Source organism: Oryx dammah, unplaced genomic scaffold, assembly GCF_014754425.2.
Source record: "Oryx dammah isolate SB20612 unplaced genomic scaffold, SCBI_Odam_1.1 HiC_scaffold_26, whole genome shotgun sequence".
Lineage (NCBI taxonomy): Eukaryota > Metazoa > Chordata > Mammalia > Artiodactyla > Bovidae > Oryx > Oryx dammah.
In genome coordinates, this window is record NW_024070210.1 from 44,524,979 (window position 1) to 44,540,893 (window position 15,915).

The 15,915-nt window shown below is 46.7% G+C and overlaps 1 protein-coding gene across 2 annotated transcripts in view; it reads right to left on the minus strand.

Annotated features, from left to right (window-relative positions):
* GNB5 (G protein subunit beta 5) overlaps positions 1-11,065 on the minus strand; it is a 33,929-nt gene extending 22,864 nt beyond the window's left edge. Inside the window, exon 1 of one of the 2 annotated variants that reach the window (XM_040226538.1) lies at positions 10,826-11,065. In XM_040226538.1, the coding sequence (XP_040082472.1) occupies positions 10,826-10,937 (112 nt within the window). In that variant the 5' untranslated portion in view covers positions 10,938-11,065. The remainder of the gene's footprint in view (positions 1-10,825) is intronic. The other variant, XM_040226539.1, reaches the window with a different exon arrangement.
* Between the last annotated feature and the right edge of the window lie 4,850 nt (positions 11,066-15,915).

The window sequence follows — 15,915 nt, forward strand, 5'->3', positions numbered from 1 at the left end:
CCACAGCTCTGCGATGCGAGGGGAGGCAGTGGAGTGAGGTCGCTATTCCCACTGACGGGCGAGGAGACTGAGGCTCACAGAGGTTATCTGGCTAATACCAGTTCATACAACTAACTGGGAGTGAAGAAGGGGCTTCTGGCTCTCTCACCTACTCCTTTCCAGTCACAAGGACAAATGACTTTACAGAAACTGCCCCATTGGGTGCCGGGATGTGCATCCACCTGCTCAACAGCAGGCCCTGTGTGTCCTCTCTGGTCCCCCATGCCTGGCTCAGGCCTGGGACGTGGCTGGTGTCCCCTCCACGTGCTGCTGGAAAGAACTAATTGACCAACTCAGCATACAGTACCCCATGGATTTACTGAAAACTTACAGAGCTGGCAGAGATCAAGGCAACATTCTACGGGTCTGAACACGAGGTGCAGGAGGTATGTACATCAGAAAGATGCTCCAAAAATCAATCCTTCAAGGGCTGGGACCACAGCCTTTTTTGTGAGGCTTAGGGAGAGCTTTTGAGGGGCTTTTAGAAATGTAGTCAACTGACGAGTCTTAGAAGGAGACAAGTTGACATGAAACAGCAGAAAGGGCCCCAGAAGCCATCCAGTCCATCCAGTCATCGAGGGGGTGGGGGAGTCACACGGCATCTGCCCCTTGCTGCGCTTGCCTCCCCCTTCCAGGTTAGAGGCTGTGCCCGGGCTCCTCACCTCATCTCTGTCGCTCTTTCCTCCACACCTCTCAGTTGAGCCTTTTTACAGGCAGGTGGGGAGGAGAGAAGGGGGCATTCTAAGCCAGAGGTCAGCCCCAGGAAAGATGTAGGGTCTTGGTACAGACAAAGCATCAGGGGTGGAGAGAGACAAGGCACTGGCCCCTTCCTTCCTCTCTGGGGAGGCGCCCACCTCCCTCGCGGGAAGCCCAGACCGAGGGGCTGACTCTGCAGTAAGCCTTGTGACAACAGTGCCCCTTCTTGGGAAACCTTTCCTTCTTCCCTCCCCTCTTCCCTTCCTTCTCTCTAAACACTTCCGTGTATATTTCCCCAAAACAAGGAACTTTCTTACATAACTACTGTATAATGATCAGTCAGAGAACAGTCATTAGAACCCTATGTCTAATCTATAGACCTTACTGAGACGTTCACCCAATGATATCTCTATAGCAAAAGAAAACCTAAGATCACATGTTGCCTTCAGTGGTCATTTTCTTTTGTCTCCAGTGATTTGTTCCCCAGCTGGGCTTGTCTGATGCTTCTTCCAAATGAGCTTTGGGTAAAGGACACTGGCAGGAATGCTGTGGACCAGCGATAAGGTCCTCCCCATGCATCTGTCCCACCAGGAGCCATCTGCTGTCTGCTAGTCCATCCCCAGCAGTGTTTACTCTGATCTGGTCAAGGTGGCATCTGCCATGGTTCTCCATGTACAGTTATCATTGTGCCTTTTGTCATGAAAAAGTACTTTGTGGGGATGTACTCTGAGAGCACATACATATCATGTTACCCCTCAAACTTGAATACCCCACTTTTAATATCCATTAATGATTCTTGCCTGAACCTGATTATTACGACGGCTGGCAAGTGGTGACTTTCCTAAATCATTCCTTCTGCAGTTTTCAGTTGGCCTTCTAGTATACAGAGGAAGGTTCCCTCTTCCCCAGTGTATTTATTCATTTATTTACATTAGCGAACTCATGGATTCTCACTTAATTCAAGAGGTTATAATCCTTTGCTACTATTTATTTTGATGCCCAGCTGGGCCCTGATTTGCTCAGTGGGAGCCCCATCAAGCAGGCTCCGGAGACCTTCCCACACAGCCTCATCATCCTCTGACAGCGTCTTCTGGCAGGGTCATGTCCCCCCCATGCTCTGGCCCCGGAAGCAGCCACTTCTCCAAGAAGTCTTGGTTTCTTTTAGTTGTCCCATTTTTTATGATGAAAGAAAAGAGTATGCAGGTTAAAAGTCTTTGTGAAAACTCAAGTTGTTAAAAGTGCTTGCTAAACTATAAAATGCTACATGAATGGGCAATTAAAACACCACTGCTTCTGCTAAAACAGCGCATTTTTTATTGCCACGAACAGCACATTAGTGTTTTATGGCAATGTTCTTCACAAAAACATACTGAATGCAATGAACAGACTGAAGTTTTCTAATTTTTTACAAGCCTTTTACACAAGCTTGCACCAGAGCTGTGAGCATATCCTAGTTAGTATTTAACTTTGAAACGTCATATCTGTACTAGCGCTGCTTCCCTCAGTTCAGCATTAGGGCAATCCTAGCCATTTAATGTCCCTCTTACCAAAAAAAGACTCACCAACCAAAATGGGGTCTCCCTGCATAACATGAATTTGAACACACTCCAACTTATTAATTATTTTTTCTCGTGACATTTTCTCTTCCTATACAGAGATTCACTCCCAACCCACTCTATCCTGCTTCTATTTGCCAAATCTCACATTCACTAAATTCGAGTTAAAAATTTTTTTTTCTAATGAAATTAAAAACAAAAACCCGGAAATGAGCTGAATATGTCCTGTAAATCATTTGTAGGAGCTTGGTTCAGGGCAGATGGGGTTTCTCCTTTGCCTTCTGATGAACTATCCCTTCAGGATTTAACTTTTTCTTGAAAAACAAAAAAGAAAAGAAATGATGAAGACAACCAGCTGGTTTCTATAAGAAGAATTTCTAGACTATAATGATAACCTGTGAAGAAATTCCTCTAGAAGGTAAGTGGCAGGAGGATGGGGTGCTTTCTGCTCGGATCTCCCTGGAGCATGCACTGGAGCAGAGCCGTCAGGAGCCTGGGCTCTGGGTCACAGCCCCGTGCCGCTGCTCCACATCCATGAAGAGAGGCTCACCCTCCTGCAACCTCATCTTCCTCATGGGGTTGTTGGCAAGACTATTCCAGTCCGGCACAAAGGAAGCACACTTATATCCTTGAAAATGAACACTGTGAAATCAATTATAAATATAGAACATAAGTTTAAAGATGAGTGAGGGGTCTTAAACAGGAAAACAGAATTATTTTTTAAATGATCTTGATTAACTTCCTAAATTGTGCACCAATATACAGTTTCTGTGATGGCCACAGTTTGGTAGAAGATAAAAGGAATCAAGCAAGAAAACTTAACCAAAGCAAATTTGTAAAAACTCATTCTGTCTCTACCCCAAGGCAAAATGGGGTGGGATGTACACAAAACCCTCAAACACCTGGATGGAAGGAAAACATTTACAATTATTTACCTCACTTATGTTTGTAAGAGATTTTTTAATTGCCCCCAAACTATGAATTGCGCTTCCCTGGTGGCTCACACAGTAAAGAGTCTGCCTGCAACGCAGGAGACACGGGTTCGATCCCTTGGTCAGGAAGATCCCCTGATGAAGGAAATGGTAACCCACTCCAGTACTGTTGCCTGGGAAATCCCATGGACATAGAAGCCTGGTGGGCTACATACGGTTCATGGTGTTGCAAGAGAGTCAGATACGACTTAGTGACTAAACAACAATGAAAACCATATATTAGCCACAGACAAAAAACCTACTCTGAAATCCCGAATTAAAAGTTGGAAGGGTTAAATTATGGTAGAGCCTTTATGATGGACTAATATGTGATTTTAAATCATACTTTTAAACACTGACATTAAAAAGAACTATAAAAATGATACAAGGGGCTAGTCAATTAACTGGGTTAAATTAAAACTAGGCTCAAACAAAAAACCAACTCAAACTGTACCTGGTACAATTACAAGCATGCTTATAAATACATACACAAAAGTGAAACCATAAGCTATAAAACACAAGATACCTAACGTGATTGCCTCTGGGTGGGGGGCTTATGGATGATGTGTTTTTCTCTATTTCTGAATCTGCTACAGTGGCATGAGCTTATTATGACAGTATTCTAGCAAGAGGAAGGGGTGAGGAAATGAAAGGCAGGTTTGCTTTCTGCTCCTTCTGACCTAATAGGCCACACACACAAGAGCCAGAAGCAGATTACTCTGCTGGGAAACTCACTTTTTTAAGACTCAGTACATGGTTTTTCCAGTAGTCACGTATGTATGTGAGAGTTGGACTGTGAAGAAGGCTGAGCACCGAAGAATTGATGCTTTTGAACTGTGGTGTTGGGGAAGACTCTTGAGAGTCCCTTGGACTGCAAGGAGATCCAACCAGTTCATTCTAAGGGAGATCAGCCCTGGGATTTCTCTGGAGGGAGTGATGCTGAAGCTGAAACTCGAATACTTTGGCCACCTCATACGAAGAATTGACTCATTGGAAAAGACTTTGATGCTGGGAGGGATTGGGGGCAGGAGGAGAAGGGGACGACAGAGGATGAGATGGCTGGATGGCATCACAGACTCGATGGAAGCGAGTCTGAGTGAACTCCGGGAGTTGGTGATGGACAGGGAGGCCTGGCGTGCTGCGATTCATAGGGTTGCAAAGAGTCGGACACGACTGAGCAACTGAACTGAACTGAGCTGACACATAGCATATTTCCTTAGAACATGGAAAAAGTCAATCAATAAATTTGCTTCAGACTAATCCAGAAATATGGTTTTCCTAACACTGGAACATCAGAATAGTCCAAGGCTCCAGCCATAGAGCTTTTGAGATAAAACCTTTCACAATGTTATATTTAGAACAGATAGAAAAGGGAATAGCATTGGGTGATAAAGCCTGTGGTTTCCCATATTTTGCCTGGATTTGTACCTAGAGATGTTACATAAGTCTCTTTTTTTGAGTTACTCTGTTCCTAGACAAAAATAGAATCTTCCCTTAAGGGGCTGGGAACCTGCATGGAACCCCCACACAGGCCCACGAGACCTTCACACATGTAGGCTGAAACGAACACAGCCTCCCTCCGGCTGTCTGCTTTCAGCCTGTCTTCCAGATCATTTGTCACTTTAATTTCAAATTAAGAACTCTTTAGAGTGAACTCTCTCCTTTTTTTCCCCTTGATCTTAACTTTCATTCCAGTATTCACTTTTGATTACAAAAGCAGTAAATACACCAATGGGTATAAAGTTAAGAGTACCTCTACATCCCCCTCTACTCCCCTCTCTGGAGGTAACATCTCCCATGTATCCTGCCACACATTTAATGCATATACAAGCATCTCTTGTTTAAGCTAATAAGATCATGTTATATACACTGTTGGGCACTTTGGTTTACTTACTTCATATTGACAATTTTCAATATACACACAGACTTAGTTTCTTTTCCCCTTTTTAATGTGAATGTCAGCTTTCTGAGAGATGGCCTAGCATGGTGAGAAGGAGAGCTACTAAGAGCCTGGTGTCTACTCTGCATATGCTCTGAGAGTAGCTGGATAACATCTGGGAAAGCCCTAGGCCTTCGGCTGCTTCTTCATTCACAAGGAAAGGGGAGAGGGGTGTTGACAGGGGAAGAAAACTTTTTGTGCTTGAAGACTGAGGTTGAAGCAGGTGACCCCTGTAGTTGTAAGAGTTGTATGATAGCCGCACCCCCCAAAGATGTTCACATCCTAATTCCCAAAACCTGTGAATATGCTGGCTTCTGTGGCAAAGGCGATTTTGACGATGTGATGAAGTTAGGGATCTTGAAATGGGAAGAGTATCCTGGACCATACAGGCGGGTCCAATGTAATTAATTACAAGGGTTCTTATAAGAGGGAGCTGCTGCTGCTGCTGCTGCTAGGTCGCTTCAGTCGTGTCCGACTCTGTGTGACCCCATAGATGGCAGCCCACCAGGCTCCTCCGTCCCTGGGATTCTCCAGGCAAGAACACTGGAGTGGGGTGCCATTTCCTTCTCCAATGTATGAAAGTGAAAAGTGAAAGTGAAGGCACTCAGTCGTGTCCGACTCCCAGCGACCCCATGGATTGCAGCCCACCAGGCTCCTCTGCCCATGGGATTCTCCAGGCAAGAGTACTGGAGTGGGTTGCCATTGCCTTCTCCAAGAGGGAGACAAGGGGTCAAAGTCAAGAAAGAGATGTGATGACACAAGTGGAGTTGGAGTTATGTGGAGCTACAAGCCAAGGCATGCAGGCAACCTGTAGAAGCTGGAAAGACAAGGAATGGACTCTGCCACAAAGCCTCAGAAGGAATGCAGCCCTTCTGACCGCATTTAGACTTCTCACCTCCAGAACTGGTAAGAGAATAAATTTATGTTGTCTTAAGCCACTGTGTTTATGGAAATTTGGACAAAAGCAACATGAAACTAACACAAGCTGTCACCTCATGGTTCTAAAATACCTGAGAATCAAGTGAGGAAGCACCTACTCAGGGGGGGAAGGTAATCAGAAGGTCATGAGAAGGTGATGAAGGTGATGATGGGGAGAAGCAGGAGGGGCTGGCGGAGTGAGGGGAAAGGCAGGGCAGTGGCACAGGGCCTGGCGCTGTGGAGTTTGATGTAGGCTGCCTTCCCCTTAGGTCACCCATATGAACCACTTCCTGTAGTTAAGAGTTGGCCCAGGGTTTGACCTGGGGATGAGGGTCCAACAGTATGGATGCTGGTCTGAGGGTCAAAGGGAAGGGAGCTGAAGAACTGAATCTGGAATTAAGTCCACTTTCCTCCAAGTTTATGTTCTAGTTTTGTCGTGTTGACTTTTTTAAGGCAAGAATTTGGGCAAGGCAGAGCAAACAGAAGGGTGACCAATTGTTGCAGTTTGCCCAGGACTGAGAGTCAAGTGGGCCTTAGGAACCATCACTACGAACAAAGGTAGTGGAGGTGACAGAATTCCGATTGAGCTATTTCAAATCCTGGAGGATGATGCTGTGAAAGTGCTGCACTCAATATGCCAGCAAATTTGGAAAACTCAGCAGTGGCCACAGGACTGGAAAAGGGCAGTTTTCATTCCAATCCCAAAGAAAGGCAATGCCAAAGAATGCTCAAACTACCGCACAATTGCACTCATCTCACACGCTAGTAAAGTAATGCTCAAAATTCTCCAAGCCAGGCTTCAGCAATACATGAACCATGAACTTCCAGATGTTCAAGCTGGTTTTAGAAAAGGCAGAAGAACCAGAGATCAAATTGCCAACATCCACTGGATCATGGAAAAAGCAAGAGAGTTCCAGAGAAATATCTATTTCTGCTTTATTGACTATGCCAAAGCCTTTGACTGTGTGGATCACAATAAACTGTGGAAAATTCTGAAAGAGATGGGAATACCAGACCACCTGACCTGCCTCTTGAGAAATCTATATGCAGGTCAGGAAGCAGCAGTTAGAACTGGACATGGAACAACAGACTGGTTCCAAATAGGAAAAGGAGTACGTCAAGGCTGTATATTGTCACCCTGCTTATTTAACTTATATGCAGAGTACATCATGAGAAACACTGGGCTGAAAGAAGCACAAGCTGGAATCAAGATTGCCGGAGAAATCTCAATAACCTCAGATATGCAGATGACACCACCCTTATGGCAGAAAGTGAAGAGGAACTCAAAAGCCTCTTGATGCAAGTGAAAGAGGAGAGCGAAAAAGTTGCCTTAAAGCTCAGCATTCAGAAAACGAAGATCATGGCATCCGGTCCCATCACTTCATGGGAAATAGATGGGGAAACAGTGGAAACAGTGTCAGACTTTATTTTTTTGGGCTCCAAAATCACTGCAGATGGTGATTGCAGCCATGAAATTAAAAGATGCTCATTCCTTGGAAGAAAAGTTATGACCAACCTAGATAGCATATTGAAAAGCAGAGACATTACTTTGCCAACAAAGGTCCGTCTAGTCAAGGCTATGGTTTTTCCAGTGGTCATGTATGGATGTGAAAGTTGGACTATAAAGAAAGCTGAGCACTGAAGAATTGATGCTTTTGAACTGTGGTGTTGGAGAAGACTCTTTAGAGTCCCTTGGACTGCAAGGAGATCCAATCAGTCCATCCTAAAGGAGATCAGTCCTGGGTGTTCATTGGAAGGACTGATGCTAAAGCTGAAACTCCAATACTTTGGCCACCTCATGTGAAGAGTTGACTCGCTGGAAAAGACTCTGATGCTGGGAGGGACTGGAGGCAGGAGAAGGAGACTACAGAGGATGAGATGGCTGGATGGGATCACCGACTCGACAGACATGAGTTTGGGTGAACTCCGGGAGTTGGTGATGGACAGGGAGGCCTGGAGTGCTGCGATTCATGGGGTCGCAGAGTCGGACACGACTGAGCGACTGAATTGAACTGAACTGAAAGTCTTCCCAGAATGCAAGGCTTTCCATTTTATAAAATTGAGAGTCCCAGGCGCACAAAGATGACTTGGTCACCTTGGCTTATGGCTTAAAGACCCTTCCCAGACCAGGACAGGGGCTACAGGGTCAGCTATAACAACATCAAAACACAAACACACACACACACTCAGGAAGAGGCTGAGAGAATGGAAGTGGGACGAGCCCAGCGACCCAAGGTCAAGGAGATCTCTAAGGGAGAGGCTGCGGTCAGAGGAGCTGTGCTGTGATTCCAGGGGGCTGTGGTGGCGTGAGGGGCCAGTTTCTGATGAGGGTCACCCTTGTGGATCCTGAAGACGCCAGGGATGGGACAGGGCTTAGCGTCAAAAGAAGGACTTGAGCCATATGCTGAAGTCCTCAAGAAAGGAGGGAGCCTGGCTGGGAGGTTGGGAGACAGTAGAACAGAGGTGAGGGGAAGACGGAGGTCAGCTGAACGCTCAGAGCCTCAATGGAGCAAGGGTTTAACACGAGAGTGAAGAGAAGTGGTCCAGAAGCTGCAGAGGGAATAAACGGGACCCTGGCCACGTGACCTCTGATCTTTTCTACTCAAAAATTCTGCCATATACAGGTGGGGATAAATCCTTCTGCTGTGGGTTCATGATTTGACCCCGGTTTCTGAGAGCCCTGCATTTGGGGCAGGACAGGGGTTCCCTGTTGAAAAGCTGCATTGTAACCATCTCTCTGGCTCAGGCAATTTACCAGATTCACAGAAAAGGCTGCAAAATATCCCAGTGGGCAGCCTGTACTGTTGAGTAAAAGAGTTTCTAGAGAATGCCCTCTGCACTGAGCACTAAGGTATTTGGTAAAACAAACAAACAACAACAATAAAACAAACTGAAGTGAGGCTGGGCTGGAGTCCTGGGTCCTCTACTTAGTAGCTGGGATCATTTGGTAAATCCTTTCACCTCTCTATGCCTCAGTTTCCTCATCTGTAAAATGGAGATATCAGGTGACCCAGAGGCACTAACACCATATTCAGAGCATCATCATTATTGTCTGTGGAGCATAGGAATTTGCAAAGGGAAATGGGACAGACCCATCAGCCATTCCCTACTACTCTGATAACAAAAGCCAACTTTGTTTGGGGATGGCAGCCTGCCCAGCTTACTTCCTTTCTCAGCCTCCCTTGCTGTAGCCATGTGACCTAGTTCTGGCCAATGACGTACAAAGAGAAATATGTTGGGGAGAAAGGAGGTTTTCGAAAAAAACTTTTGCCTTCCTGAAAAGAAGGAGAAACAGAGGCTGGTGCCCACATTCCCCCTTCTTCCAGCCCTGGATACAAAGGTGATATCTGACGCTGTAGCAGTTAGATCATAATCACAGCGCAAACACGAGTGCCTTAAGTAGTAGAAAGAAAAGAAGCATGGGTTCCTGATGACACACTGGGCACTTGAACCAAAGCAGGTGATTGCCTACCCTGATTCTTGTTAAGAAAAATAACTCCCAATTTATTTAATTACTTTGGGGATTATAGCTAATTGTAACTGAATATATTTCTGAAAGATATAGGGGCTCAGCTTACCTATTTAAAGGAGACTCCTACAAAGGCATAACATATTTGAGATTCAGGTCATCTGCTTCTATCAAGAGGTTTGTCAAAGGAAGGAATCAGGTGCTAAAGCCTCTAGCACTAACCTCACTCTTTTTTTCCAAAGAGGATGCAGACAGGGTGGTACCAAAATGGCAGGAGCACAATGCTCCGGTGTGCCTGAGGGTACCTTGGGAAGGTCTGGATCAGCAAAGAGGAGCCGCCACCCTCAGGGCTGAACAAGAAGCAGATAAAGCCACTTCCCCAAGCCTGGCCTTAGCCCAAGCTCTGCTAGGGATAAACCATCCGATAGAGTAAAGGGAAGCTGATGCCGCCAGGAGTCATGTCACTGGGTTATTTAATTGCTCACTCATAAAAATCACAGAGCTGGTTCTGCATTATGGTCGTAATAATGTAAATTTATTTAAGACTGCTGCTCCTCTTTTATGCCAACCACACCGCATCCAAACAAAAGCATCTTAAACAGCCTCAGATGAACGAAATGTTTGCGTTTGGTAAGCCTCGCTGCTTCCTTTCCCTATTTCCATCCTCAGATTGGAAAAGTGAGATTTTAAATCAGAGTCTGGTTCCTTACAAAAGCAAAACTGAGAAAAAACAACAGTGATGGAGAGAGTAAAATGATAATCGAAAAAAACCTCAAACCAAACCCCAAACCAGGAGTTTCCCCTAGGCCGTGTCCACAAGAGTTCGGGGCGCTTGCCTCCCCTGACAACCCCCTACACCCCGCTCGGCTTGGGAATCGCAAGAATGAGATCAGTTTGCTACGCCCAGGCAGGTGATGACGGTAACTGGTCCCACGATCCCTCGTCAGGAGGACAGCGGCCAGGAGCTGCTCCGCCCAGAGGCGGGCTGGCCTCCGCCAGTGGGCGGGGGGCTCTAAGAGGTGCTGGGAGCCCGCGAGGGTCCGGCTCGGGCCCCCGACAAGCGCACCCGGGGGATCGGGCTGCGTCTCAAGCAGCGCCGGGGCGCCGGGCCCTCAGCCAGGGCGGCGGCGCGGGCCTGACTCCTCCATCCTGCCCCCCTGCCCCCGGACCCGCCCCGCCGGTCTCCTTCCCACCGCCCGCCTCCCGGCGCGCAGCCCCCGCCGCGGCCCGCACTCACACTCCACGTCGTGCAGCTTGGCCCGCTCCTCCTCCAGTTTGCCCTTGAGGCTCTCGGCCTCGCTCTTGAGCGACGCCAGCGTCTCGTTCTCATGCAGCCCGTCGGCTGCCATCTTCGCGCAGGGACGCGGTGGGAGGGAAGCGGGGATGCGAGTTAGCGGGCGGCGGAGGCCGGGCCGGCTAGCGGGCGCCCAGCCGCCACCGGCGCAGCTCCAGTCGCCTCCCCGAGCGCGCCCCGCCCTCCGGCGCTGACGCCGCCGCTGAGAGCCCGGCTGCGGAGGCCGGTCCTCCTCCGTCTCCGCGGGCCGCAGGCACAGCGCCACCTCCGCGCCCTCGCGCCCCGGCGCAGTGCCCCGGGCGAGGCTAATGTTAGCGCACATTCTGCGGGCACATAGGAACGTTGTGCCCATTTTGCCGGTGGAAAAACCAAGGCTCCGAAGTGATACGCAACTTGCTGAGGGATGCGCACTTACTGAAGGCCAGGCTGGGATTCCAACCCAGGACTGCTCCTGCTCCTGGGAGTTTGGCGAAGTGCCAATGGTAGAGCCCTTCCAACGCCCCTTCCTCCCACTTCCCTTGTTTGGGACGTAATGTTTAGGTATGCCTGAGGGTAAAATAGGAAAAGGAGTAGTCAAGGCTGTATATTGTCACCCTGCTTGTTTAACTTATATGCAGAGTACATCATGAGAAACGCTGGGCTGGAAGAAGCACAAGCTGGAATCAAGATTGCCGGGAGAAATATCAATAACCTCAGATACGCAGATGACACCACCCTTATGGCAGAAAGTGAAGAGGAACTTAAGCGCCTCTTGATGAAAGTGAAAGAGAAGAGTGAAAAAGTTAGCTTAAAGCTCAACATTCAGAAAACGAAGATCATGGCATCTGGTCCCATCACTTCATGGCAAATAGATGGGGAAACAGTGGAAACAGTGGCTGACTTTATATTTTGGGGCTCCAAAATCACTGCAGATGGTGACTCCAGCCATGAAATTAAAAGACACTTACTTCTTGAAAGAAAAGTTATGACCAACCTAGAGAGCATATTCAAAAGCAGAGACATATTACTTTGCCAACAAAGCTCCGTCTAATCAAGGCTATGGTTTTTCCAGTGGTCATGTATGGATGTGAAAGTTGGACTATAAAGAAAGCTGAGCACTGAAGAATTGATGTGTTTGAACTGTGGTGTCAGAGAAGACTCTTGAGAGTCCCTTGGACTGCAAGGAGATCCAACCAGTCCATCCTAAAGGAAATCAGTCCTGAATATTCTTTGGAAAGACTGATACTGAAGCTGAAATTCCAATACTTTGGCCACTTGATATGAAGAACCGACACATTTGAAAAGACCCTGATGCTGGGAAAGATTGAAGGCAGGAGGAGAAAGGGATGACAGAGAATGAGATGGTTGGATGGCATCACCGACTCGATGGACATGGGTTTGAGTAAACTCCGGGAGTTGGTGATGGACAGGGAGGCCTGGCTGCAGTCCATGGGGTCACAAAGAGTTGGACACGACTGAGCGATTGAACTGAACTGAACTGATAAAAAAAAATAATAATAAAGCTATTTCTGGCTTCTGAAAAGCTCCAGAGTCGTTGCCCGTTCTTGGTTTTGCTCTTCTCTTATTCACTAGAGAATCAAGTCCCTGTCCTGGGGGGCAGTCAAAGGAAGTGATGATGGGGTCAGGGACCCACAAGGACCCAGACTCAGGGCTTCTGAGCCCCTAATCAGTGATCTCAGGCTGGTCACTTATTAAGGGTCACTCCACCTTAGAATGAAGGGCTGCTGCAGTTCCCTCATAGAAGCAAATTAGTGATTTTGTGGCAGACTCAAGCATCTGTGCTTTCCAGTCCCTTTCGTGCCAGGCACTGTTCCAGTGCTTTACATTAGTAACTCACAACAGTCAACCTGAATGGGGACTGTTGTCACCCTCGTTTTACAAATGAGGCACAGAAACGTGAGATGATTTGCTTGGTTCATCTCCCAGAAACAATTTCAGAGTTCTTAGGCTCTGTCCACATTCCACTGCCTGGGGGTGAATCCTGGTTGCGCTGTTCGGCCTTGAGTGGCTTACTCAGTTTCTCTGTGTCTCAGGCTCTTCATCTGTAAATGGGGAGCACACCTTCCTCATAGAATCCTCATAAGGAGTGACTGCATAGAGCACTCAGAGCAAAGCACGGCACACAGTTACGTGCTCCTTGTTATTATGAGGGCTACCTGGTCCACATGAGCAATTAACAGGAAGTATGAGACACTGGGTCATGGGGACACCTCTCACAAGGCCATCTCAGAAGGCCTGGGAAAGCAGCATCCTTGTATCACCTCTTCAGGACCTCATGACCCACTGTGGGATACGTGTGCCTAACTCAGGGTCTGCGTGTTCGTGAAGATCTGGGGTGAGTGGAGCTTCATACTGGAGTATGCCCTCTTCTGAAGGTTCTTTGTAAAATAACTCCCAAACATCCTCCAATCTAGGGAGTTTACCATCTGGAGAGGAAGCCAGGGAATGCTTTAATGTCTGGCAAGGTTTGCAAGGGCTTCCCTCATAGCTCAGTTGGTAAAAAAATCCGCCTGCAATGCAGACTTCAGTTGGATTCCTGGATCGGGATCCCCTAGAGAAGGGAAAGGCTACCCACTCCAGTATTCTGGCCTGGAGAACTCATGGGACCGCATAGTCCATGGGGTTGCAAAGAGTTGGATGTGACTTTCACTTTCAAAGTTTGCCAAGTGCCTTCCTTTACTTTGCTGTGCACTGTTTTTTTAAAGTGTAAGTCAGAAAAGTTATCTGCTGCATTTCAGCAGTGGTGGAGTTAGAGGGTTGCCCCATGCCTGAAAAGTACCCACTGGGGGCTGTGTCTACACAATCCCAAACACCTGGATTAAAAAGTTAGCTGTTAGTCATTTGGAGGTCTCCACAGTCAAAAGAATCTGACTGAATATTTGGGAACCTTCCAAGTGCTCATGGTGGAGCAGATGGCAATCCTCTGTAGAACATCTCCAGGCAGGGCTCTGACCTGGAAAGAATCTGTGGTGCTACAGAGGGCCTGACATCTGGGATTCTGGGCTCCTTCTGTCCACAGGGAATGTTGTTTCAAGTAGAGAAAGATGAACACAGTACTGCTCCAGGATGGTAGGGCCATCAGAAAGCAGGTTTAAGAACTGAGTGTCCTCAGCTTGCAGTGTGCAGATCCAAGTTTAGAACAAAATGTGCTGCAGGTAGAAGCCCATAACAATGAACCTGAATCCTGTGACATCAGGATTACTATATACTGTGCCAAACCCTGTATGCCCCTTTAGGCTGCTTATTTGTCATTTGCTTTACAGGAATAATTTTTTAAAATGTGTTCTGTTAGGAGTTATAATGGGACCAAAAGGATGAATACAGTTTTCCCTTCAGTTGGATAAAATGTGAAAGTTATCTTTCCCCACTTAGCTAAGTGCCTTGGTTTTTGTTTTCTCATTGTGTCCACGATGGAGATTTCCTACTGAGCCTGTGGGGAAGTGACCCCACTTGTGACCAGGTGGGGGCTCCACTGAGCTGCACTGCTGAGCACAGCTTTGCAAATCCTTTGAGACAGGACTCATTCCTAGAGCCTCAGCCAGACTGTGGACCTTGCTGCTATAGGATTTGAAGCCTGTGCAAAGCCATCTCTGGTGAAAATTGACTTGTATACTCTGAAAAGTGCCAGGTTTTTTTGTTCAGTTCCTACTCTGGCTGAAGGCTTAGGTCCAAGGAACAGTTTTCCTTGAGCTTGATTTTGCTCATAACTGAGGCCCTATGTGCTTCAGTCTTCAACAGAGCTGTTCCTAGGGACAGCTGGCACAAAGCCTCTGGGAAGGTGCTACCTGGCTGTTTATTTACCAGAGTCCCTTTTAGCTTGCTTGTTTGCCAAGCTGACTAGGAGAAGACAGAAGGAAAAAGCATTAGCTCTAAAAAATAATAAGCTGAAACATTTATTGAGCACTTTCTCTGCTGAGTATAATTTTAAACACTTTATAAAATAAACTCATTCTTCTTCCTCCTCAAACCCTGAGATAGATGCCACTATTGTTGTTTTCTGATGGGAAAACAGATCTCCTGGCAGAGCTGAGGTCCACTGGCACAGGGCTTCCGAGGAACATAGCTGGGAGTTGAAGCCAGGCCATCAGACACCAAAGCTCACGTCCTAAACCCTCACACTGCACTGTCTCACTCGGCCTGGGTGTGATGCAAATGTTCGTGTGTGTATACTGATTCCATGGCAACCCACCAGTCACAGGACCTTCACATTAGACATTATTTAAAGACAGGTAATGACTTAAATGTTTTTTTAAAAAGTGGCACTTACAATTTCTGCACATAGTGAACAGTAGCTGAGCTGTTCAGATTTCTTGAAAACTGGTCTCAGAGCCCGCTGTTTGAAGCATCTGTCACAGGAGCCAAATACGTTAACTAAAAAGGTCTGATCCATATTTTACCCCAGCTGATGCTGGAAAAGAGGGAGAGAAAAAAAGGGAGGTGTGTGTATGAGAAAAGTTTCACAAATTAAGAAACAACCTTTAACAAGCTCTTTAGTCTTATTTCTCTGATTTCTTGGGCATTTCATAGCAACTGAAAGTATTATGAAACAGTCTTAAATATTTTATAATGGCCTGCAAATTTTTACTTTCTACAGTTTGTTCATAAAAGAAACTTTGTATTAGACTTTAATAAACTTTGTATTAACATGGTAGTTAGCATAGATGTAAAATCAACTTCTTGAGCTGAAAGCAGAACAGAGAGCAAAGAGTGGAGAGTTAGATAAAGTGACTTGTTAGACAAAGCATGCATCACCCTCCCATGCAGCTTCTATTTTCTTTCTTTCCTTTTTTCCTCCTTTCTTTCTTGTTTTCTTGGCCATACATGTGGCATGTGGGATCTTAATACCCCAACTAGGGATCAAACCCTCACCCCCTACATTGGAACCACATAGTCTTAACCACTGGACCACAAGGGAATTCCACAATACATGTTTTCATTGACTTTTTTTTAAAAAAAAGAAAGAAAAAGAGACAGAAAAGAAAAGGGGGAAAGGGATGAGTGTGTATGTATGAGAAAAGCCAATGGAAACAGCT